This window comes from Podarcis melisellensis (assembly GCF_964234715.1).
Source record: "Podarcis melisellensis genome assembly, chromosome: 12".
NCBI classification, from domain to species: Eukaryota; Metazoa; Chordata; class Lepidosauria; order Squamata; family Lacertidae; genus Podarcis; species Podarcis melisellensis.
In genome coordinates this window covers 4,662,411-4,685,241 of record NC_138544.1, presented here as the reverse complement: position 1 = coordinate 4,685,241, position 22,831 = coordinate 4,662,411, and the positions used below count along the sequence as shown (strand labels likewise).

The 22,831-nt window shown below is 45.0% G+C and overlaps 1 protein-coding gene across 1 annotated transcript in view; it reads left to right on the top strand.

Annotated features, from left to right (window-relative positions):
• Positions 1-1,961: 1,961 nt before the first annotated feature.
• Positions 1,962-22,831, top strand: part of SUGCT (succinyl-CoA:glutarate-CoA transferase) — a gene marked incomplete at its 5' end in the record, with an annotated part of 301,206 nt that continues 280,336 nt past the window's right edge. Inside the window, 7 exons of the mRNA XM_081930935.1 lie at positions 1,962-2,003; positions 2,938-3,016; positions 12,065-12,116; positions 12,205-12,278; positions 17,452-17,537; positions 17,782-17,832; positions 22,519-22,639. Of these exons, the coding sequence (XP_081787061.1) occupies positions 1,962-2,003; positions 2,938-3,016; positions 12,065-12,116; positions 12,205-12,278; positions 17,452-17,537; positions 17,782-17,832; positions 22,519-22,639 (505 nt within the window). The remainder of the gene's footprint in view (positions 2,004-2,937; positions 3,017-12,064; positions 12,117-12,204; positions 12,279-17,451; positions 17,538-17,781; positions 17,833-22,518; positions 22,640-22,831) is intronic.

Here is a 22,831-nt window from a genome sequence, read left to right as displayed (position 1 = left end):
TTTGAAGTTCACAATTTAGCCTGCTACACAGAGAAAGCTGCATCATAGGCATTGGACATTATCCAACAGCTCTGTATGCAAACCTCTAAATCCTTTTTTAGAAATAAATCTATTTGGGGTGAGCTAAAAAAAAATAAGTGTTGTCTGAATGCACCTCTAAATTATATGCATAACCAACTCATTGCTAGATTTCCTTATTAAAATATTTAATTCCTCCATTAGATTTAAATTAGGAAAACGTGAATGTTTATACTTTCCATTCCTGCTGGTGTAGCAGCAGTAATATAAAATAAGTAGTCCAGAAGTTATAAGCACAGCTGGTGAATAAATCCACCATGAAGGCTACAGAAATAAAGTCATGAAAAGCTACATTTTTTTAAACTGAAGCAAGTCCAGTTACTCAAGTGTCTACAAAGCCAAGTAGCACAAAATGTATTCTTGTGAGGTTTCAAAAAATAATCAGACTCAAGTTAGTTAAAGATTTTGGACTAACTTATTTCATTCTCTATTAATCTGCTTTTGAAATGTAGAGCAAAAACCAAACTAGCAAAGCCCAGTCATCTTGTACTCCTAAATAAAAGTCCTAACAAAAGGTGACATTTGAAAAACAGACAGAAGCAGTGCATTTATCAGGTGCACAAAACCTACTTGCCCCTAGGTTTGCCCACTTCTGCTTAGTGGCTTATTTAAATAAGGTAATTTTTGTATGCAGGTTCAACATGGATTTTTATAAGGTGGTCTTTTGCTACAAATCAGTAAAGTTTTGTTCCCAAATAGAATTTTTCAAATACGAAAATATATAGGTATAGATGACTTTCTGAACAGAAGAGGTTGCAAGATTGGCAATTCTAATGTTAAACAATTTTAGCAGATATTGTGTAATAGCTTCTGTAACCTGCACGTATTTACAGGCTGCAAGAAATTTCAGTAGCATTACCTCTAGTATGAAAAAGGCAGTAAGCATTTGTGAGTTTTACAAAACATTTATTTTAAAACCTTGTTCTAAAAATGTTCAAACCTAAAATATACCACTTTCTCGGGTTAATATTGTATAATATGGCAAGGAAGAGGTGAATATAAGAAACTGACACAGACTGATTTGCTGGTGACTAAAGAATACTTTGCTTTCCATAAGCGGATGTCCCACTTCCATATGGTCAGTTCAAATAAAAGCATTTTCTAAGTTCTTTATTACTTGCCATCTTACGTATGAAGGTTGGCCCAGTTTTCTCACAGTTGATTTTTCACTTGCATAAATGTTAACTGAAATACCTCCCCTTTTTGCCAGTGTATGTGGTTTGATCACTGCTGTATTCCTGGTTAACATCCGTAACGGATATGGGCTCTAGGCCAGCCCAGGGGTCTTCAAGCATTGAAGGTTTGTAATAGTTTTCCACATCATCATTAGACACTCTTTTCTCTCTACCGTGTGGTGTTCCCAATGGGGTAGATGTCCTGGGTGATCCCTTTGAGAGAAAAGCCATGAGGAAAAGGAGTAAACAGTCTAATTAGATGCCGAGCTTTCAGAAGGTGTTCAAGCCCTGCTAATTTCCTTTTAAAACAAGTTTATTTTGTATAGATTAATCACTAGCTGTCCATGTAAACAGATGTTTTAAAGTGCTGTGGTAATTTGTATTTTGTTTGTCTTAGAACATAATATAGTGTAAATTCTGTGACCACAGAAGGTGCAAATAGTAGGTCTGTATTAAAGCAAGTACAGAAGGTTATAAACAGCTGCATCTTTTAATGTTCAAAACAAATTGGCTGGTACTCAAGGGCTTTCAGTGTTGTGGCATTTCTCAGATTTCCATTTCCAGGTGCAGCTTGTGACAATCTCATGCTGCTTCAAGGGTACCCTGATTCCAGCGGAGGCACAAGAGGCTGCAGCGGGAGGGAAGGCTGATAAATCCCTGTGTGTGGTGTAAGCCTTGTAAACAGCCTGTTGGATACAATTTATGGGAATGATAGCAAGCAGCCAACTGGGCTTTGAATGCAACATTTGTGTAATTCAGGCTTGGAAAGACCCACGCATATGCTCTCTCAGGTGCAGGAGCTTCCTGCAGCCAATCAGAAGCCATGCTTTGGCTTCCGAATGTTTTGGAAGTCGAACAGACTTCTGGAACTGATTCCGTTTGACTTCCAAGGTACAACTGTATTATACAATACAAGTTAGATACATTCTAGGTAGAAAGCTCACAACGTAAGTATCCATTTTAGATTCTATGAACCACAGCTACAGGGAGTGGATTATGTTCTATATAAATCAGTGGAATACAGCTGTTTAGTCTCAGAAGCTACGTTTCCCATTTTAAACTAGGAAAACTTAATTTTCAAACAGCAAACTTTCACCAGTTCATCAATTTTCTTCCCAGTCTTGCTAAATTAACAGTGTCTTAATTTGGCTGCTTTGGAAAACAAGCACGTTTTAATCCAGTTATTGCAGCTCCTGCTTATGAGTACATTTTTGTTTTGTTAATATATTACTAAGCACCACTGGTTAGGTTTGATTTCAAAGCTGTTTAGTATTTCTTAAAATTTAGAACTTGCATTTATCAGTTGGTCTAATAAAATGATTTTTCTTACTTGGCTCTTTGCTAATTGGTGTAAAGAGCCAAGACTTGCCTCCAAGACTTTTGTGGCAACCTGGGCCTGCAGTGGCCAGTAACACGTATTTTTCAGAAAATCTTTAACTGGAAAATTTTCTGTTTGTATCAGAAAACTTTCTGATGTCTCAGCACAGGAGTGTGGTTGGAACTCAAACTCCCAGGAATGATAGGAGCTGCACCCCACATCTGGAGGGCCACGCGATAGCCACCAAGAGAGGGATCAAATTCAACACATTTATTTTACTTGCATTTAGAAAACAATGCAAAACTTTGGAACTGACCAGCTTGCCAGATATTGTACTGCATTCAGTTTCTCCTCTCTAGTGACTAGGCTGCAGATGATTTGTCACCAATTTGCAAAACCGTGGAGACGGGCTTTCCTTCCTTGGAGGTATTTAGGAAGAGGTTGAGTGAGTGCCATTGGTCATGGATGCTTCAGCTGAGATTTTCCTGCATGGCAGGGGGTTGGACTAGATGACCTTGGCAGGGCCAGATTCAGGTTTGATGAGGCCCTAAGCTACTGAAGGTAATGGGGCCCCTTATATATCCAGCTGTCCTTTGTCAACAACAAATTGTTGCTGCTTTTTGTGTTGAACATACAGTGGACCCTCCAGATACGAACTGAATTTGTTTCAGGGGTCTGTGCACCCCCCCAAAAAATGTAACTAGAGGTGCTGCTTCTGAGATTATTTTCTGGGTTCGTAACCTGAAAGTAACGAAACCAGGGTGGTACAAAACTGGGGAGTCCACTGTTTTAGGTCCAAATTTATGGACCTAATAGGTATCTAAAGCCATTTGCACATAATGAAATATGTATTTTATCAAAGCAATTGTTGAACTGAAATAGAATTAGGAAGTAGTATATTAATGGTGAATTTTTTTGGGGGGGGATCAAGAGACTGGGGCCCTATAAAGCTTATTTAACTTATACGTAAATCGGGACCCCTTTCCAACTCTACAGTTCTATTCTTCCAATGGCAGAGTTGGAAAGGGTACCTAAGGGTCATCCAGTCCAACCCCGCCCCCCCCCCCGCGCAGCCACGGGATGGGACCCGGCTGCTTCCCTACCTGGCTGAATCTCCGGAAGCCCCCGGAGTGCGGCTGCTTGAAAGGCGGCTGCTGCTGGAAGGCTCCTCCCCCGGGAGACCTGCCGCCCCCGCCGTAGGGAGCGTAGGGCCCGCCGGCGGGGCTGGCGCTGCGGGGCCTGCGCGGCGAGGGCCCCCCGAAGTCGTAGGGCCGCGCGCGGTGCCCGTAGGGGGGCGTGTGCCGGGGGCTCCCGTAGCCCTGAGGGGAGCCCGCGAAGGGGGGCCCGCCGCCGCCTCTGTCCGGGTGGGGGCCGCGGAAGCCCGAGCAAGGGGGCGTGGGGGGCCGGAAGCCCGGCCGGTACATGGCGGCAGCCGGCGGCGGACGACGACCCGCGGGAGACCTTCCGGGGGGCGGGGCTCCTGCCAAGCGCCCGCAGGAAGGTCCGCCGCCGCCAGCCCCGCCCGCAACCGCGTCCCGCGCCCAACGTTCCGCGAGAAACATGGTTCCGGCTCCCGCATCTGGCCCCATTTGCAAGCATGCGGCTTAGCTATGTGCAGAGGTTTACGTATAAGCCTGGCCACCCCCAAAAAATTTAAAGGGGGAAAAATGGATGTACATTTCCAAAATAGAAGATAAAAAACAAATAAAATAAAACCTACACAACAGTTTTGTGTTGTGTAGGCTCCTATGATGTAAGTCAGGCTTCCTCAACCTCAGCCCTCCACATGTTTTGGGACTACAATTCCCATCATCCCTGACCACTGGTTCTGCTAGCTAGGGATCATGGGAGTTGTAGTCCCCAAACATCTGGAGGGCCAAGGTTGAGGAAGCCTGATAAGTAATGGGCCTGGCCTGCTAGCTTGCTCCCTAAAATATCACCGGTTTGCTCATTTTTATATATAGGGTGCCTACATTCTGCATGTGCAAATGGCTTTAGATACCTATTGGGTCCATAAATTACAATATAGCATATATTCAACACAAAAAGCAGCAACAATTTGTTGTTGACGCTGGACATATAAAGGGCCCCATTACTTCAGTAGTTTAGGGCCTCATCAAACCTAAATCCGGCCCTGCACAGAGGTTATTTGCTCGGCTGGTTTTGTGGGGCATTTGACCGTGCACGGAGTCATCCACATGGCGCTGAAAACAAACATGGAAATCTTTTATGTGGCCAATTCAGCTCACACTCACAGGGTATAACTTCAGCCTAAAGGGTTGTTGTTGTTCTTGTTAACTCCATTTAGCTCCCAACTGAGCATGCAAAGGATGGCAGCCTCAGATTTATTTGTACTTGTTTGGACATTTTAAAAAGTAAATGCCATTGAACTCAGGAGAGTTTACCTTCCCCACTAGACTGAGGTGAAACAGAGGATGGCATAGTGCTGAGGTGAAGCTCCCTAAACCTTGATTAAGTTCTAACACTTACATTATCTTGAAATTATGAGTGCCTTGCACCCAGAAGCTCTCGCATCCCAAAAACAACACAGAGTTGTCACAATCTGTTTTTTTTAAAGGATATTTATTAAGGTTTTCAATATTAATACAATAAAAATCAAAAAGAAAGAAAAAAAAACAAAAATAACTAAAAATACAAAAATAAAAATAATTAAAAACACACAAAATTTTCATGACTTATTTTCCATTAACTTATTTCCCAGACCTCCTCATACCTCCCTTTTTTGTATTCCAATTCAGATTGTTAGTTCAGCAAATCCTTATCAATAAATTTTAACCTGCTTCTAAAACCTTTTTTTCCATCTCTTGAAACATTACAGCTGGAAACCGCTTAATTTCTATCCGACATCGTTCTAGCATTCATTAATTTTACAATATTTCTGTAAATAGTCTTTAAATTTCTTCCCAGAGTTGTCACAATCTGGAAGGGAAACAGGTGGATATTTCCCCAGCATGTAGAGAGAATAGGATACATAGAGGGCCATCAGGCATATGCTGAAAGGCACAAAGCCTCTGTCCTAGGTTTAAAAATAAAAAATCAAACTAGTTGACGCCAACTTTATAAATATATGTATAAGTGTTGGCTGGCTACTGGGCATAAAGATCCAAAGAGCAAAGGAGCACCAGGGAGAGGTGGGTTTAGGATGCAGGATGTTGTGCTTCTGTGTCATTTAACAGCACAATCCTACCCCTCTCCTACTCCTAAGGAGGTGAGACCGTTGAAGGGGGGATGGCCCTTAGCAAGGATTAAATGTCTTTTCTTTCTTGCCCGCTACTAATGTTCTTGTTTCTAGCCCATAATGTTTCAATAGAGTTGTGTGTGTGTATGTATCTGTATACAGATATATGTGTATAAATAGATCTATAGATATATGTGGATATCTATATAGATATTGGGACGCAGGTGGCGCTGTGGGTTAAAGCCTCAGCGCCTAGGACTTGCTGATCGAAAGGTCGGCGGTTCGAATCCCTGCTGCGGGGTGCGCTCCCGCTGCTCGGTCCCAGCGCCTGCCAACCTAGCAGTTCAAAAGCACCTCCGAGTGCAAGTAGATAAATAGGGACCGCTTACCAGCGGGAAGGTAAACGGTGTTTCCGTGTGCGGCTCTGGCTCGCCAGAGCAGCGATGTCACGCTGGCCATGTGACCCGGAAGTGTCTCCGGACAGCGCTGGCCCCTGGCCTCTTAAGTGAGATGGGCGCACAACCCCAGAGTCTGTCAAGACTGGCCCGTACGGGCAGGGGTACCTTTACCTTTACCTTTATATAGATATTATATCCTTCAACATTTATCCAAGGAAAATAAGGGATTAAATCAGTAAATCCTGTCTTCTGTAAATTCAGAACTGTCCCTGGAAAGTAGGGACACTTGGAGGGTCTGTAGATACATATTTATATATATATGTTTTAGTGTGTGTGTGTGTGTGTGTGTGTGTGTATCCAGTGCTTTTTTTCGGGGGGGGACGCAGGGGTGCACATACCCCTAAACATTTTGTGAATATTTGTACTTATGTCCATTGTATTTGTTTTTCCCAATTTGAACTATAAAACGGTGATTTTATTAAGTCAAAATGAGAGTACCCCTAAACATTTTTTTAGAAAAAAGCAGTGTATGTCTATAAATAGATACCGATCTAGTATTAGATTTGTGTGTGCATGCTATATTGTATCTCTATTGTATCTAGAAACAGATATATAGTTTTAATTCCATCAATGTTCAACTGCTGTCTTAATGTTTGATTCCCCCCTCTCCCTCCCCGTGTCGCTAAGCTGTTCTTTGTTATCTGTAAGCCGTCTTGGGGGGGGGGGGGAGGCGGGGTATAAATAAACGCATAACAACGACGATGGGGGCAAGGAGCGCAGATATAAAATGGCCGGGGGGGGGGTGTCCCTTTGCGCCTGCGCCCTCCGCCTCTCCCTCCCAGCCCGGAGCGCGCAGGGCGGCTGCGCGGGAGGCGCACGCGGCGGGCAACTTGGGGCCAGAGTCCAGAAGTTGTGGCCAAGTGGGCGCTGCTGGTGCAGCTGGTGGCCTCGCAGCCTTGCCCTGGCCCGGGCTGCTTCCGCAGGGATGCTGGGCGCTGCTCTGGGCCGGGGGAGCCGGCGCCTGCCGCCCCTCGGGGCGCCGCTGCTGCTTTGCCCCCCGCAGCCCGCCAGGCTCCCCTCCCGGGGAAGCTGCCTCCTCCCTCCAGGTAGTCTCAAATGCAGCGGAGCCGCGGCGGGCGGGGGGGGGGGGAGGCGGCGGGGGTCGGGAGCGCGCCCGGCGCGCGCCCGCGAGAGGAAAGTGGGGGGCCGGGAGATTCAAAGTTTGAGGGAGGCAGCTGCCCCCCTCGCGGTCCAAGCCGAGGAAGAGTGTGCTCACCATAGCTGCCAACATTTCCCTTTTTTAAAGGGAAATTCCCTTACAGTGATACCTCGGGTTACAGACGCTTCAGGTTACAGACTCCGCTAACCCAGAAATAGTGCTTCAGGTTAAGAACTTTGCTTCAGGATGAGAACAGAAATCGTGCTCCGGCGGCATGGCAGTAGCAGGAGGCTTCATTAGCTAAAGTGGTGCTTCAGGTTAAGAACAGTTTCAGGTTAAGAACAGACCTCCGGAACGAATTAAGTACAGTGGTGCCTCGCAAGACGAAATTAATTCGTTCCGCAAGTCTCTTCGTCTTGCAAGTTTTTCGTCTTGCGATGCACGGTTTTCCATAGGAATGCATTGAAAATCAATTAATGCGTTCCTATGGAAACCGCCTTCCCCCGACCTCTTCTGGCGGGCGGCATTTTAAAATCGCCCGGGACAGCGGAGGACTTCTCCGCTGTCCGGGGCGATTTAAAAGCCCCTGGGAAGGCAGGCAGGGGGGACAAAGGCTTTCTCGCCCCGCCGCTCGGCTTCGGGACATCGTTCCGATGCCGGGCGGCGGGGGGAGGCGTTCCTGCCCCACCGCCCGGCATCGGGACGATGCCCCGAAGCCGGGCGGCAGGGGGAGGCGTTCCTGCCCCACCGCCCGGCATCAGAATGATGCCCCGAAGCCGGGCGGCTGGGGGAGGCGTTCCTGCCCCACCGCCCGGCATCGGGACAATGCCCCGAAGCCGGGCGGCGGGGGGAGGCTTTCCCGCCCGGCCGCCCGGCTTCGGGACATCGTTCCGATGCCGGGCGGCGGGGGGAGGCGTTCCTGCCCCACCGCCCGGCATCGGAATGATGCCCCGAAGCCGGGCGGCTGGGGGAGGCGTTCCTGCCCCGCCGCCCGGCATCGGGACGATGCCCCGAAGCCGGGCGGCGGGGGGAGGCGTTCCTGCCCCACCGCCCGGCATCGGGACGATGCCCCGAAGCCGGGCGGCGGGGGGAGGCTTTCCCGCCCGGCCGCCCGGCTTCGGGACATCGTTCCGATGCCGGGCGGCGGGGGGAGGCGTTCCTGCCCCACCGCCCGGCATCGGGACGATGCCCCGAAGCCGGGCGGCTGGGGCAGGCGTTCCTGCCCCACCGCCCGGCATCGGAACGATGCCCCGAAGCCGGGCGGCTGGGGGAGGCGTTCCTGCCCCGAAGCCGGGCGGCGGGGGGAGGCTTTCCTGCCCCGCCGCCGGGCTTCGGGACATCGTTCCGATGCCGGGCGGCGGGGAGAGGCGTTCCTGCCCCGCCTCCCGGCATCGGAACGATGCCCCGAAGCCGGGCGGCTGGGAGAGGCGTTCCTGCCCCGCCGCCCGGCATCGGGACGATGCCCCGAAGCCGGGCGGCGGGGGGAGGCTTCAAAAGCCTTCCGGGGGCTTTTAAATCGCCCCGGACAGTCCCGGGGCGATTTAAAAGCCCCCGGTTAGGCAGGCTTCAAAAGCCGTCCGGGATAGCGGGAAGCGCTTCCCTGCTATCCCGGACCGCTTTTAAAATGCTGGCGGTGGGGAGCAAAGCCTTTCGCCCCCGCCGGCCTTCCTGGACCTCTTCTGAGGTCCGGAGGGGGGAAAAAGGCTTTGCTCCCCACCGCCAGCATTTAAAAAAAGGTCCCCGAGATTTCCCTATGGGCTTTCGTCTTGCGATGCAAGCCCATAGGGAAAATCGTCTAGCGAAGCGTCGCAAAAACCGAAAAACCCTTTCGTCTTGCGGGTTTTTCGTCTTGCGAGGCATTCGTCTTGCGGGGCACCACTGTACTTAACCCGAGGTACCACTGTATTCCGAATAGGATTCCTCACAAGAAAAGGGAAAAGTTGACAGCTATGGTGCTCACGCAGTTCACTGAGGAGAGTAGCGCACAAAAACACAGGCGAGGCCAGGTCTACTCAGAAGTATCACAGAAAAACAGCCTGGTAAAGTTCGAAGGGACCCCGAGGGTCATCTAATCCAACCCCCTGCATTGTGGGAATCTCGGCACGCAGCTCCCCCATCCAGTTCGAAACCCTGTTGCACTCGTTGAGGATTACCCGCGGGTAAGTGGGCACAGGATTGCAGCCACAATCACAGCTTTCTTGGAAAGCAGACCATTCTGTGCTCTGCTGTTATTACATATTAGATATATTGAGTCTGGGATAGCTCAGTTGGTAGAGCACAAGACTCATAATCTCTTGGTCATGGGTTCAAGGTCCACATTGGGAAAAAGATTCCTGCAATGCAGGAGGTTGGACTAGATGACCCTGGTGGCCCCTTACAAGTCTAGAGTTCTTTGATTAAGGGACTCAAGACGGCTTGCATATAAAAAATAATAATGATTTAGAACAGAAAAAAGCAATATTTAAGAAGCAACTAAGCACTGATAGAAGTAAAACCCTCTACATTTAGAAAATATATTAAAACCATATAAAAAATTACAGTAAAAGCAGCAATGCACCAGCCCTTTCGTTAAAAGCTGTGAATTCCCCAAAACTTGTAGGAACAAAAAAAAAGAGAGACTTCACCCATTATTGTTTTCTGATAGGTAAATTACTGCTGAGCTTAGCAAGATCCCAGTCTTACTAAGAAGTCCCACTGAATTCACATGGGTTTACTTCCAGCCAGACATTTCTGGGCTATCTCTACAAATTGCATTGAATAATGTTTGTGGTAAAGCCACAAACTTAGCAGAGAATTATGATGCAGATCTCTTATAATGCAGACCTTCAGAACACTTTGCCCACCCCTCAGACAGAGAATTCATTAAAGGTTTAAGGCAGGGATGGTTAAGCTGCCCCCCTCCTGCTTGCCCAATGTTGTTTGACTTTAGCTCTCAGCAGCCCCATCCAAGATGGCCCAGTGTCAAGGATGATGGCGCTTGTAGTCCTGTAACATCTAAATGGCCACAGGCTCACCGTCCCTTGTTTAAGGGTAGATTCCAAGTATGTTATTCATTGGCTTGATCCTTGTGGACTCTTGACCCACCGATATACAGTGGTACCTTGGTTTAAGAACAACTTAGTTTATGAACAACTTGGATTAAGAATGCCTCAAACCTGGAAGCAGGTGTTTTGGTTTGTGAACTTTGCCTTGGGATTAGAACATGTTTCGCTTCCTGTTGAGTGTGTTCCATTTGTAAATGGAGACCCCCGCTGCTATGGGAAAGCATGCCTTGGTTTAAGAACGCTTTGGTTTAAGAACAGACTTCTAGAATGGATTAAGTTCGTAAACCAAGGTACAATTGTAGTTGGTCCTTCCTACTGCAAGGACCAGAGACTGAACTTTATGCAAGTAAAACACTTCCTTTGTCATTGGCCTTATAGACCCTCCACATTTCTGTCTGCATCTGCCACAGAAGCAGTGCCGGAAAGAGTCTCAACGGGAAAGTAGTGACTGCAGACCCATAGTCAGTAGGATCTGCTGCTTCTCTATTTCTTTAATGTGCACCTGATTCTTTTACAGTGGTAAAGGTAAAGGGACTCCTGACCATTAGGTCCAGTTGTGACCGACTCGGGTTGCGGTGCTCATCTCGCTTTATTGGCCAAGGAAGCCAGTGTACAGCTTCTGGGTCATGTGGCCAGCATGACAGCCGCTTCTGGTGAACCAGAGCAGCACACGGAAATGCCGTTTACCTTCCCGCCGGAGCGGTACCTATTTATCTACTTGCACTTTGGCGTGCTTTTGAACTGCTAGGTTGCCAGGAGCAGGGACCGAGCAATGGGAGCTTACCCTGTCGCGCGGATTCTAACCGCCGACCTTCTGATTGGCAAGTCCTAGGCTCTATGGTTTAACCCACAGCGCCACCCATGTCCCTTTACAGTGGTACCTCGGGTTAAGTACTTAATTCATTCCGGAGGTCCGTTCTTAACCTGAAACTGTTCTTAACCTGAAGCGCCACTTTAGCTAATGGGGCCTCCCGCTTCTGCTGCCCCACCGCTGCACAATTTCTGTTCTTATCCTGAAGCAAAGTTCTTAACCCGAGGTACTATTTCTTGGTTAGGGGAGTCTGTAACCTGAAGCGTCTGTAACCCGAGGTACCACTGTATTCCCATTTTTTTTCACTCCCATTTCCTTTTCATCTGTTGGTCTTATTTACTAATCCATGATCTTGAATTAAGTTAAATCTGTCCCCACCCCACCCCATGTTCCTCCTTTGTCCATTAGTTCCCCTTGTATTATTGATTATTTCAGCTTCAGAGGGTTTCAGCTTCAGTTAAAAAGAAGCCAAAAGGATGATTTGCAGTTTCTAAAACATCTAACGTCTAATGTATAAGGTAAATGACCCCTGATCGGTTAAATCCAGTCAAAGGCTCATCTTGCTTCATCTAGTCCACTTCATCAGATGTGTGTTATCCTCATTTGGCAGGTTGGGGTTGGGTTTAAAAGGGAAAATAAATGCAGAGAGCAGCCAGTGATAATTCTTAAATCTTAAACATATCTGTCCTTATACCAGGGATGGGAAATTTTGTACAGTCAGCTGCATTCCAGCCATGCAAAAGTCAGAGGTGTCGGCACGCATGTTCTGTGCACAGGAATGGCAAAACCATGTTGAGGAAGGTGCAAAGTTTTCCATAATGGAACAGCAGCTTTATAAATAACTGATGGTTCTAATGATTCTTTTCTCTGTTTATAAAGCAGGTGCAGATAGTGTGAAGCCACTGGATGGCGTGAGAATTCTTGATCTAACAAGGTTTGTGTTTCTTCTGTCTGTAGCTCAGAACAATTCTTAAAGCTTCGCAGCGTAGTGACTTAACAATTATCACAATTTAACATTGCAGAGTACTTGCGGGACCTTTTGCCACCATGAATCTGGGAGACCTTGGAGCTGAAGTTATTAAAGTGGAAAAGCCAGGTATAGTTACTTAATCTCCTGTTTTCCTGTGCCAAATCTTTTTTGGCATTGCTTTAGGAGTCTCAGAGAAACAGCGATATTACACACGTAATGGCCGCAGTCCCAACAAGGAGAGCTAAGTGTGTTTAAGACCTTTAATTTCAATGGATTTAGGTATTGCTTAACTATTTAGATGGTAGCCAATATCTTTTACTTCAAGATGGTGCATTAGCCAACATTCTAAAATCAGCTAAATTAAGGGGAAAGGCAGGGAAGTGCTGTAACTCACTGGAAGAGCATCTGCCTTGCACGTAAAAGATCCCAGGATCTCCAAGTAGGACTGGAACAGATTCCTGCAAGAAACTCTGAAGAGTAACAGTCTACAGTCAATGTAGACAATACTGAGCTAGATGGACCATTGACTTGACATAAGGCAATTTCTGTGTTCCCAGTTATGAAGCAAATATGTTTAGTTTCATAACTTGACACTACACAGTAGAGGAGATAGATGGTAGACTTGTCACAAATAATGTATTATTATTATTATTTTATTTTGAAACCCTGCTTCTTCTAAGACTGGCATGTTGCAGTAGCAGGTTACCATAGCATCTCATTACTTTACAACCAAGAGGTTTAAAGTGGTAATCTTGTCTGAAGTGAAGCAAGAGTACCAGGGTGGTATTGTGGTTGAAGTGTTGGACTCACACTGGGGAGACCCTGCTTCAGTTTCCTGCTGAACTATGTGACTCAGCCTAATCCACCTCGCAGGGTTACTGCGAATAGAAGAAAGGTGGTGAGTTGTTATGAAGTTGAAAATCCCAAACCTATGAGGGTGGGAATTAAACAATGTAATAAAATGTAAGTTTACAAATGCTTTCCAAAGAACACATGACGGCTCAACCGTGGTTGTGGGCTGGCCCCACACCTTCCTCTCTTTGGACTTAGCACAAAGGTCTGAAGGGGGATGCTGACTGCATTCAACTGAAAGCAGCTAGAATCATCCCCACCCTCAGGAACCTGTGCACACAAAAAGTTCCTGCCTGAAGCGAGGTTTCTATCTAGGTTCAACTAACGGAATCCTCCCTCCAGGTTTGAATCTTGCTCCAAATCTCACGCCATAGACACTAAGGTCAAGGGAAGAGGGGATGGCAGCCCCCAACCCTTGAATGCTGAAAGAGGGCTCCCCCGCTGTTCTGCCTGCTGAAGAACTGAAGTGTAACTCAGCAAGTTGCATGCGTGTTTCTAGTACAAAAAAAAACATTAAACTGATTTTGAGCATACTTCAGATTGAGTGTTTTCAGGTTGCGTCCTGCGGCGACCCGGAAGTAGCAGAACGGGTTACTTCCGGGTTTCGACGCTTGCGCAAGGCAGATGCTCAAAATGACGTCATGCGCATGCACAGAAGTGGCGAATCATGACCCGCGCAGACACGGGTTGTGTTCTGCTCAGGTTGCGAACGGGGCTCCGGAATGGATCTCGTTTGCAACCAGAGGTACCATTGTAATTTTATATTTTTGTCTTTGAGACACAACCTACACTGCATGCCAAAGACAAAGTGTTGTGAGGCACAATTTAGAATCTACCGTATTTTTTGCTCTATAAGACTCACTTTTTCCCTCCTAAAAAGTAAGGGGAAATGTGTGTGCGTCTTATGGAGCGAATGCAGGCTGCGCAGCTATCCCAGAAGCCAGAACAGCAAGAGGGAGTGCTGCTTTCACTGCGCAGCAATCCCTCTTGATGTTCTGGCTTCTGAGATTCAGAATATTTTTTTTCTTGTTTTCCTCCTCCAAAAACTAGGTGCGTCTTGTGGTCTGGTGCGTCTTATAGAGCGAAAAATACGGTAATTGCTATTAGCATTACTGCATTAATCTAACTGAAGTAACTGCAGGGCCCAAACTAGTTACAAATGTTCGGTTAAGAGATATGTAGCTAAACTGATGATGTCGCTGATAAAGGATGTTGCTTTTGTTATTAGGCCTTACAAGCTAATCATTCTTAATTTGTGCTTTATTGCACCAGAAACACATCTTTTGTATGTGCTTTATTTCCTAGTCCTGCTTCCCAGGCAAGAGAGCATTGCAGGAACACTCTTGTGACCTCTGAAAAGAAAACACACCACCTGGTTTTACATCTGTCTTTAGTGAAGCCTCCTGCTTCGGCATGTTAATTGCACATGTGTTGCTTATCAGAGCTCCAGATGTCTAACTGGTCACTGTAAGAACTTACCTCATATCATGTGTATCCATTTGTAGCTCCACTTATTGCAGGAGAATTCTTGTGCAAAATATCTATTTGTTATATAGTTAGCAGTTCCAGTCTCCTAGTCACAGAGCTAAGGATCTGCATGCTTGCATAGGGTATTCGATGTGAGGTGGGAAAAACATGGTATGGGCCTCTGAGTCTCTGCCATTTCAGAAGAAAAATACAGATGCATAAATAGTTCCCCACACCAGAGCCCAACTGGCGTTGGAAAGCTACAACATCAGAGAACCTCCTGTTGAGTTTCATCCTTGATATGTAACCACCAATCTGCTTTCTGAAGTAGTACAGACAAAGGAGACCTGTATCATATAGATCAGTTCTGATTTTCTATCTTCTGCATCAGACTGGGTCTATTCTTGGTCCCGGAGATAAATGTGTTGTGTTTACCACCATAATGAACTGCAGAGCTTTCATCACAGCAATAAATATTGGCCATGAACCAGGATAAAACTTATTCTGCAGTTCCTGCACCCCCAAAGGCTTTTCTTGTAGGTTTGAGAACTGACCCAAAAAACAGAAACAAAACCCAACCAGGTCTGTTGTTGTTGTTTAGTCGTTTAGTTGTGTCTGACTCTTCGTGACCCCATGGACCAGAGCACACTAGGAACTCCTGTCTTCCACTGCCTCCCGCAGTTTGGTCAGACTCATGTTAGTAGCTTCAAGAACACTGTCCAACCATCTCCTCCTCTGTCGTCCCCTTCTCCTTGTGCCCTCCATCTTTCCCAACATCAGGTTCTTTTCCAGGGAGTCTTCTCTTCTCATGAGGTGGCCCAAGTATTGGAGCCTCAGCTTCAGGATCTGTCCTTCCATTGAGCACTCAGGGCTGATTTCCTTCAGAATGGATAGGTTTGTTCTTCTTGCAGTCCATGGGACTCTCAAGAGTCTCCTCCAGCACCATAATTCAAAAGCATCAATTCTTTGGCAATCAGCCTTCTTTATGGTCCAGCTCTCACTTCCATACATCACTACTGGGAAAACCATGGCTTTAACTATACAGACTTTTGTCGACAAGGCCTACTTCAGTTGCAGAAATTAGCAGACAAAGCCTTCTGGCATAGCAAAGGGTTGAGTAAGCTTTTCATATTTAAGGGCCAACAGTTCTTGGATACTATGGAATCCAGAGCAACCTTGGCCACAGTTTGACACAATGCTAAGCAGTAGACTATGGTTAAGCAAATCAGGCTGTGGATCAGTGCTCCTGCTTTGCTGTTCCCTTCCTCCAGTGAGAAGGCAGATCACGGAATAGCTGGCTTAGTATTACGTTTGAACCAGCACTTGTGTTTCATTTCAAGCAAACCACAGTCTGAAGCCAAGGTTTGTGCCTAATGTCTCGTGGTTTGTTTAGGAAAAAAACAAATGCCGTGCACACACCTCTTGTCATCCTCCCTCCAGACAAGAGCTCAAGGATATTTTTGCCTGTTGAGGCAAAAGCATTCAAGGAGGGTGGGAAGCAGGACTGGCGAGAGATGGGGCTTAAGTCAGATAGAGAGCTCTGGAGGACTGTTGATGGTCCCAGGGCCTGAGAGCCAGATTTGACCCACTAAGCCAAGGATTGCGGTTTGTTTTGCTGCTGCTCAGTAGTGGGGAGAAGGAAAGGGGCAATGATTTGCACATTCATTGCAAACCGTTAACAGTGGTTTACCATGGTGTGTGAATATAGTCACTATTGGAATTCCTTGTTCTCAGTTCTTTCTACATTCTGCCATTTGATGAATGGCAAAATTTGTTGAATTTACTTTGCTAAGGGGGTAAGGAAAAAGGAGAAATTAATTAATTCTAAGATAACACATACTGAGTCCCCCCCCCCCAAGGTCTTCCTACGTTTTCAAATTTCTCAGGTAAAGGTTTCCAAATCAGGTCATAACATATACATGCATTGCAATCCTTCACATGACTGCTCAAACCCCATTGAGGTCTATGGGACTTACTCCTGAGAAAGCAACAGTCAGGCCACTGTCCCCCCCTCCCACTTAGCATGAGATGCAAGTGATACGTGTACCAGCACTACAGTTGGCAGCATATTCTTCAGCATATTTATTCAGAAATAAAGCACTCTTCAGTGGGACTTACTCACTAGAAAGTGGCCAGAGAGAAGTAGTCCTGCTGGAAGTTATAATGCCTATACCTTTAAAATTTCTGAGGTGGTGGAAGAGGAAGTGTATCCTTTCTGCCTCTTGCTCTGTTGCCACTTTGCCCACAGGAAAGGAAGGTGAGCGAAGGGAACCAGTGGGCAAGAGGTTCAGTAGACAGAACCTTTTGAGCTTTTTAAAACCACAGATGTAATCTAGCAACCTAAGCTGCCAGGGTCAGAGTTTCTTCCTTTTTTCCTTCTGCTCGTCTTCATTCCCCAGAGTTATCTGTATTCAAGTGCAGAAGGAATACTTCTGTTTTGCTGAAATAAAATTAGGTCCTCATTGAGTTTTACCATTTTTCAGTACAGTGGTGCCCCGCAAGACGAACGCCTCGCAAGACGGAAAACCCACTAGACGAAAGGGTTTTCCGTTTTGGAGGCGCTTCACAAAACGAATTTCCCTATGGGCTTGTTTCACAAGACGAAAATGTCTTGCGAGTTCCTGCGGTCCCCCCCCCCCTTTCCCCCCTTTTTCTAAGCAGCTAAGCCGCTTATCAGCTGATCCGCTAAGCTGATAAGCCGCTAAAAGCCACTAAACCGCTAATAGCGCTAATCCGCTAAGCTGTCAATGGGCTTGCTTCGCAAGATGAAAAAAACGCTATACGAAGAGCCTCACGGAACGGATTAATTTTGTCTTGCGAGGCACCACTTGTAGTAGATTAAAGGGCAACCATGGTTGTCAGATGATGAAGACATTTGAAGGTGAACTTGAAATAGGAACACGGGGCATGTTAGCTGGCATTTGTACTGTGGTGCAGGAAACCTCTGGAAGCGCACTCATGTGACCATTATCATTTGCAGGAGCAGGAGATGATACAAGATCTTGGGGACCCCCCTTCCTTGGGAGGGAAAGTGTTTACTTTCTCAGTGTAAACAGAAATAAAAAGGTAAGAAGGTTATCCGGCTGCTGCTGCTGAATATTTTAAAAATGGAGAAACATTTTTCTTCCATCTGTGTAATCCCTGTCATATATCCAGATATCACTGTCAGTTTTAGGAATTAATTGTTGGATACAACTGTTTAGTACTTTAAACAAGCACCAGAGTTGACTTTATTTGTTTTAGCAGAAACAATTCAGTGGGAACTTGTTATAATCTTATTAAGAATATTGCATTCTTTCTCCATTACTAGAGCATAGCTGTTAATATGAAGAATCCTAAGGGAGCGAAGATAATTAAAGAGGTATGTTTTAAATGCAAAAAAACCCCTGATTCATTTATGCAGCCTGTAGATTAAGAGCACTTCCCAGGGAAATCGCTTTTATAATATGTGAATACAAAACCTGGGTGAGATCCAGTGTAACATTAGGGCAAGATGTGGGAAAGTTAATGTTGCGCACACAGTTTCCATTATGTGGGTGGTAGTGCAAGCAGAAGTATAAAATGGTAGCACTGTGCAATATTCTGCCTCCCATTGGATTTGGTTCCTGCCCTGCATTAAGAATGAGGCAGCCACTAGCAGAATGTCTTTTGCTTTAGGAGACTGTCCCAACTGGATTTCACCCATTGTTCTCTTCTGTTTTTGTATTTCACCCTTTGTTATTGAATATATCACATCTGTGAAGGAAACAGACTGTTGGGTATCTTTGTGTGCACCCTAATCTCAGAGCGGCAAGGGACTCCAGGGGTTCCCACGCTTTACCAGGGCTCAGTTTCCTTAGAATGAACTTGAAATTAGACTGTGGTGTCCTTAGGATATAGAGTTTTATTTACACAGTCTGAGCACAGGATGGAAGGGCTCACAGCATTAACGACCCCAACAGCTTTTGCTGCCCTGTTAGGTTTCCAGGGGGCTCTCTGGAAAGAGGGAAAACACTTGGAACAAGTATAGGTATTTTGCTCTCCCCATTAAAAAAGGATATTATAGAGTTGGAAGAGGGCAACCAGCATTTTTGGAGGGCTGGAACACCTTCTTATTAGAGAATGCCTTGTTGCTTGGGGCTATTTAGTTTAGGAAAAAAGGTAGTTAACAGCATGATCCTTTGCAAGTATACTTGGGAGTAAGTCTTGTTTAGTCAAGTGGAATTTGCTCCCAGGCAAATGGGTACAAGATTGCAGCTTGACTAAACTTGACTAAATGAGACTTACTCCCAAGTATACTTGCAAAGGATCATGCTGTACATGATAGGTGTTAGAAAATTATTAATAGCATTGAGAAAGTGAATAGAGTGTGTTTTTCTCTTGCTATAGTAGAATTGGGAATCATCCAGTGAAGTTAATTAGCAGTTGAATCAAGACAGACAAAAGAAAATTAATTTGTGGAATACACTGATGTATTTTGTCTAAGATGGCTACAAAGAGAGATTAGAGACATTCATGGTGGGGAATTGGCTTATCAGTTGCTGTTAGTCACGTTGTTTGTATGAAGTGTCCAAGCTCCAAGGCACTATAATCACCAAATACCTGTCCAGCCTCCACCTGCTGCCCTCTCACCACCTGGAACAGGTTGTGGAGCATGGACTGGCGGGTTGATGGGAAGTCTGTGTCCCAGGAGATAGCTATGAACAAGGGCAAACATTCCTGGGCTTTGCGGTGCAGGAGAAAAGAGATTGCGCTAGTTCTATCCTGTACCTTGACTCCTGTCAAGGAAAAACAGTGGAGAATGAATGAATGAATGAATGAATGAAACTGATAATTAAGATCAGGAGGACTTCCTCAGTCATTGTTGAAAGAGGCCTATGTGTCCGTTTCTGATTCAGTTTCTCAAAGGCATCACAGTGTTTTCTGCTTTTCATAGCTACATGTGAAAGTCAGTCTACACATGTAGCAGAATGACATAATTTTTTGCATCAGTTTAGTTGCTTGATGTCAGAGCACTGCAGAATTGTTGTGTTTGCTGAAAAGGAATGATTGATTGCTTCAGAGAGCTTGTTCACTGGTGAAAAGGCTGAATACTAGGAAGAAAGGAAGCAGAACTGATAGTTTCATTTTCTTTGCTCTGGCAGAGATTACAAAATGCCTTTGGCATGCAAGAAAATAGATCAGAAGCCACAGAAATAATCTGGTTTCTTTTTTCACTTTTTGTCAATTTCCTATTTATCTGTAGACTCTTCAGTCTTTGAATTATGGGAAACTTTCCCCATTTTGATTGAAATGATTAAGGAGGCTCCAGAACCTAGTCACAAAATAGTATTTCTCTGTTGTTGATTCATCTTGGCTGCTGGTCTGACACAGAGATATGGGAAGAGCCCAAGAAGCTCCCAATGGACAAATCACTTTTCTACCAGTATCAAAATATATCCAAGTTGTCCTTCACAACAGATTCAGATGAAATAATCCAAATGGGAGCAGTCAAATATATTCACCATCAACTCATTAAATTGGAGATGTTCTGGGAAGCGATAATAATATAGATATTTAAAAAAATAATAATTCCTCAGCTTCTAAGATAGCAGCCCAATACTCATTTGACCCTGACCATTCTTGCTTTGACCTATGATTCTATTTTTCTTTCTGACTGTCTTAGCTTTGCAGTAATTTGATTAGTTTAGTCTAGCTTGCAAAATGTAAGAATCACATAAAAAAAAATCAGAATGTGGAGTAATTGTAAACGATAGGAATTCTACGCTTGCATGCGATGCTGTTCATTCAAGCATGATTCACATCCATAAGATATTCTCTGGCTACACAAAGCTCATAAGGATGTGTTCTTTTTCTTTCAGCAACAAAGCTTTGCCTAAGTGGTGTACAGTGTTGTTGTTTTAAGTTCCCATCTGTTCTTCTGATGGAAGAACATATTTGTTGGCCTGGTTTCTTTTTTAGCCTTAAGTGTAGCTAAACAATCACAAAAGCTACAGCAATAATGGTTGTGATTGCTGATATGATGACACCAGTTTACAGAAACCAGTTCCAGTGTATTCATACTAATCAGCCAGATATATGATATTTTTCAGAAAATGATTTCTTGGCCAATTTAAAATAATCTAAAACAGGTCGCTTCTAAACAAAATCTGACCTTAATATTTGTACGTTTACTTATGTGGAGGGGAGAGTGCATTTGGGCCATGGGAAATAGGAGGGGGTTCCTGCAATAGTAGGGTGCTAGAGTGCTTTTGTGGGATTGGTTGTGTTAGCCCTGAGAGATGGAGTCCCATTCTTACAACGGACAACACACATGGCTGTTGCATCTATCTCAAATGCCAAAGGAGGCACAGTCAGGGCAAAACCAGGCTTCAAAACTTATTTGGTGCTGATCCTAAATAATATTGTCAAGTGCACCCCAGTTTCTGAGCGGTAAGAGATCTCAATGTCTCAGTGTCCCAGGGCCTTGAGTTTCATTTCCTTGCAATGAAGGTCACCGGAGACTGCTGGCTTTTTCAGCACTATAATATTTATTTATACAATCATATGTACAGGCTGAGCATAAGAAGGAAAGGTCCTGGCATCAGCACTTCTATGGATCTGTTTTCCCCTTAGCCTTGGGGGCCATGGGCTTGCTTTCCAAAACCTGAGCACTGGATCTGGAACAGAGAGCGAGTCCGGCCTCTCGGTCTGTTTTGTCCTTTGCCGTCTTTCAGACACAAATGCCTTGCTGACACCTCTTCCAGCCAGTGAGGCTTGCCCTTTTCTGCTTACATGCAGGAGGATATCCTGCTATTCCTTTCTCTGGCAACTCACTGTCCTAGTTTACATTACAAGTTAGATAATTAACAGACCTGGTTAGGCTGTTTATGTAACAGGATGAAATTAGCTTCTTTGCTATCAGTCTCTTCTTCCACAGAATGCAATCTTGCAGCTGTATAATCCACAGGAGGAGATCCCCAAAACCCATTTGGTCTAACCCAAATTCATTACAACCTAGATGTATAGCTTCATTGCATATATTTAGTGGGGGGAGGAAGAAAAGTAGAGACACAGGTGTTAATATGTGTTAATAACTGAACTTTGCACAGCCCAAATAGTACAAAATTAGAGGAAGGCATGTACTGCATAGCTAATGTTTATGTTTCATACTTAAAGTACTCAAGTATAGAAACATCCTTTCCAATAAATGAATACTCACAAACTCTTTGTTGACATGTATGCTCTGGGTAGAGTAGATATAAATGCTATTTTATAAGGACATATTTGAATGGGGCTGATGATTTTTGGGCTGGGGCATTGCTTTGAGTATGCCTTGAGTATGGTTTGAGTACGCCTTGAGTATGGTTTGAACTATGGAAAGGCAGTTTACAAATAAAATGACCAAGAACCTTTGCACCTGTTGTATAACCCCAGAGCTGCATATGGAAACAGAAGGTGTTTGTAACCTCCTGCTCAAGGCTGTTATCTGTCCCTTCCACCCTGTCCCTCTCGTCTACACCACAGCCAGGGAAGAATGGTCTCCCATACGACAGTCTTGTTTAAGGGTTCAGCTGATTATTTCAGGTCTTTGAATTTCAGATCTCCAAGAGCCAATGCACCATTGAAAAAGATACCCTATATATGAAGTGTTTTGACAATATCACCAGCTTTATCAGCAAAACAAAGTAAATTGATGTTTCTGTTTCTTCTGCACCTGTTCCTGAAACAGTAACTGACAATTACAATGTAGGTTTTGCCCCTTGTTATGCCTAGACAGCTCCTATGGCAACTCACTGCCACAGTCATATGTGGCAACATACATCTGACATATTGAATATTTTACTGGAGAATCTGCCCCTCTAAGGCAGACATCATGTCTGCTGTGTAATTGCCTAGGGTGTAAAAAGCATTCGTGCAGGATTGTAAATTTTAATTAAGCGAGGCTTTTTTGGTTTTTGACTTGGGTACCGCAGCAGTGCTAGAACTGTCTTGTTTACTGAAATTTTAAATTAAATTACATTGTGAAGTTGCTGACCTTTTGGAAGTTCATTAAGAGTCTGACTCATCCTCACCTTTTTATTTCCAGCTTGCAGCTGTTTGTGATGTTTTTGTGGAGAATTATGTCCCTGGGAAACTGGCGGAAATGGGCCTGGGGTATGAAGACATTAACAAGATTGCACCTCACATTGTTTACTGTTCAATAACAGGTATTTAACTTGCGTTACACCTCAGTGATAAAGTATTCAGCAATTTTATTTTCTCTCTCTGGTATTTTGAAGCGAAAGAAAGACTTTTTTTAAAAAAAATCTGCTTTTTATTTTTCATTTACATTCTGGTTAGTGGAGTGTTGTTGTGGAAATAGTCATAGCATTCTCTGGCCCCACCTTCCTGAAAACCAG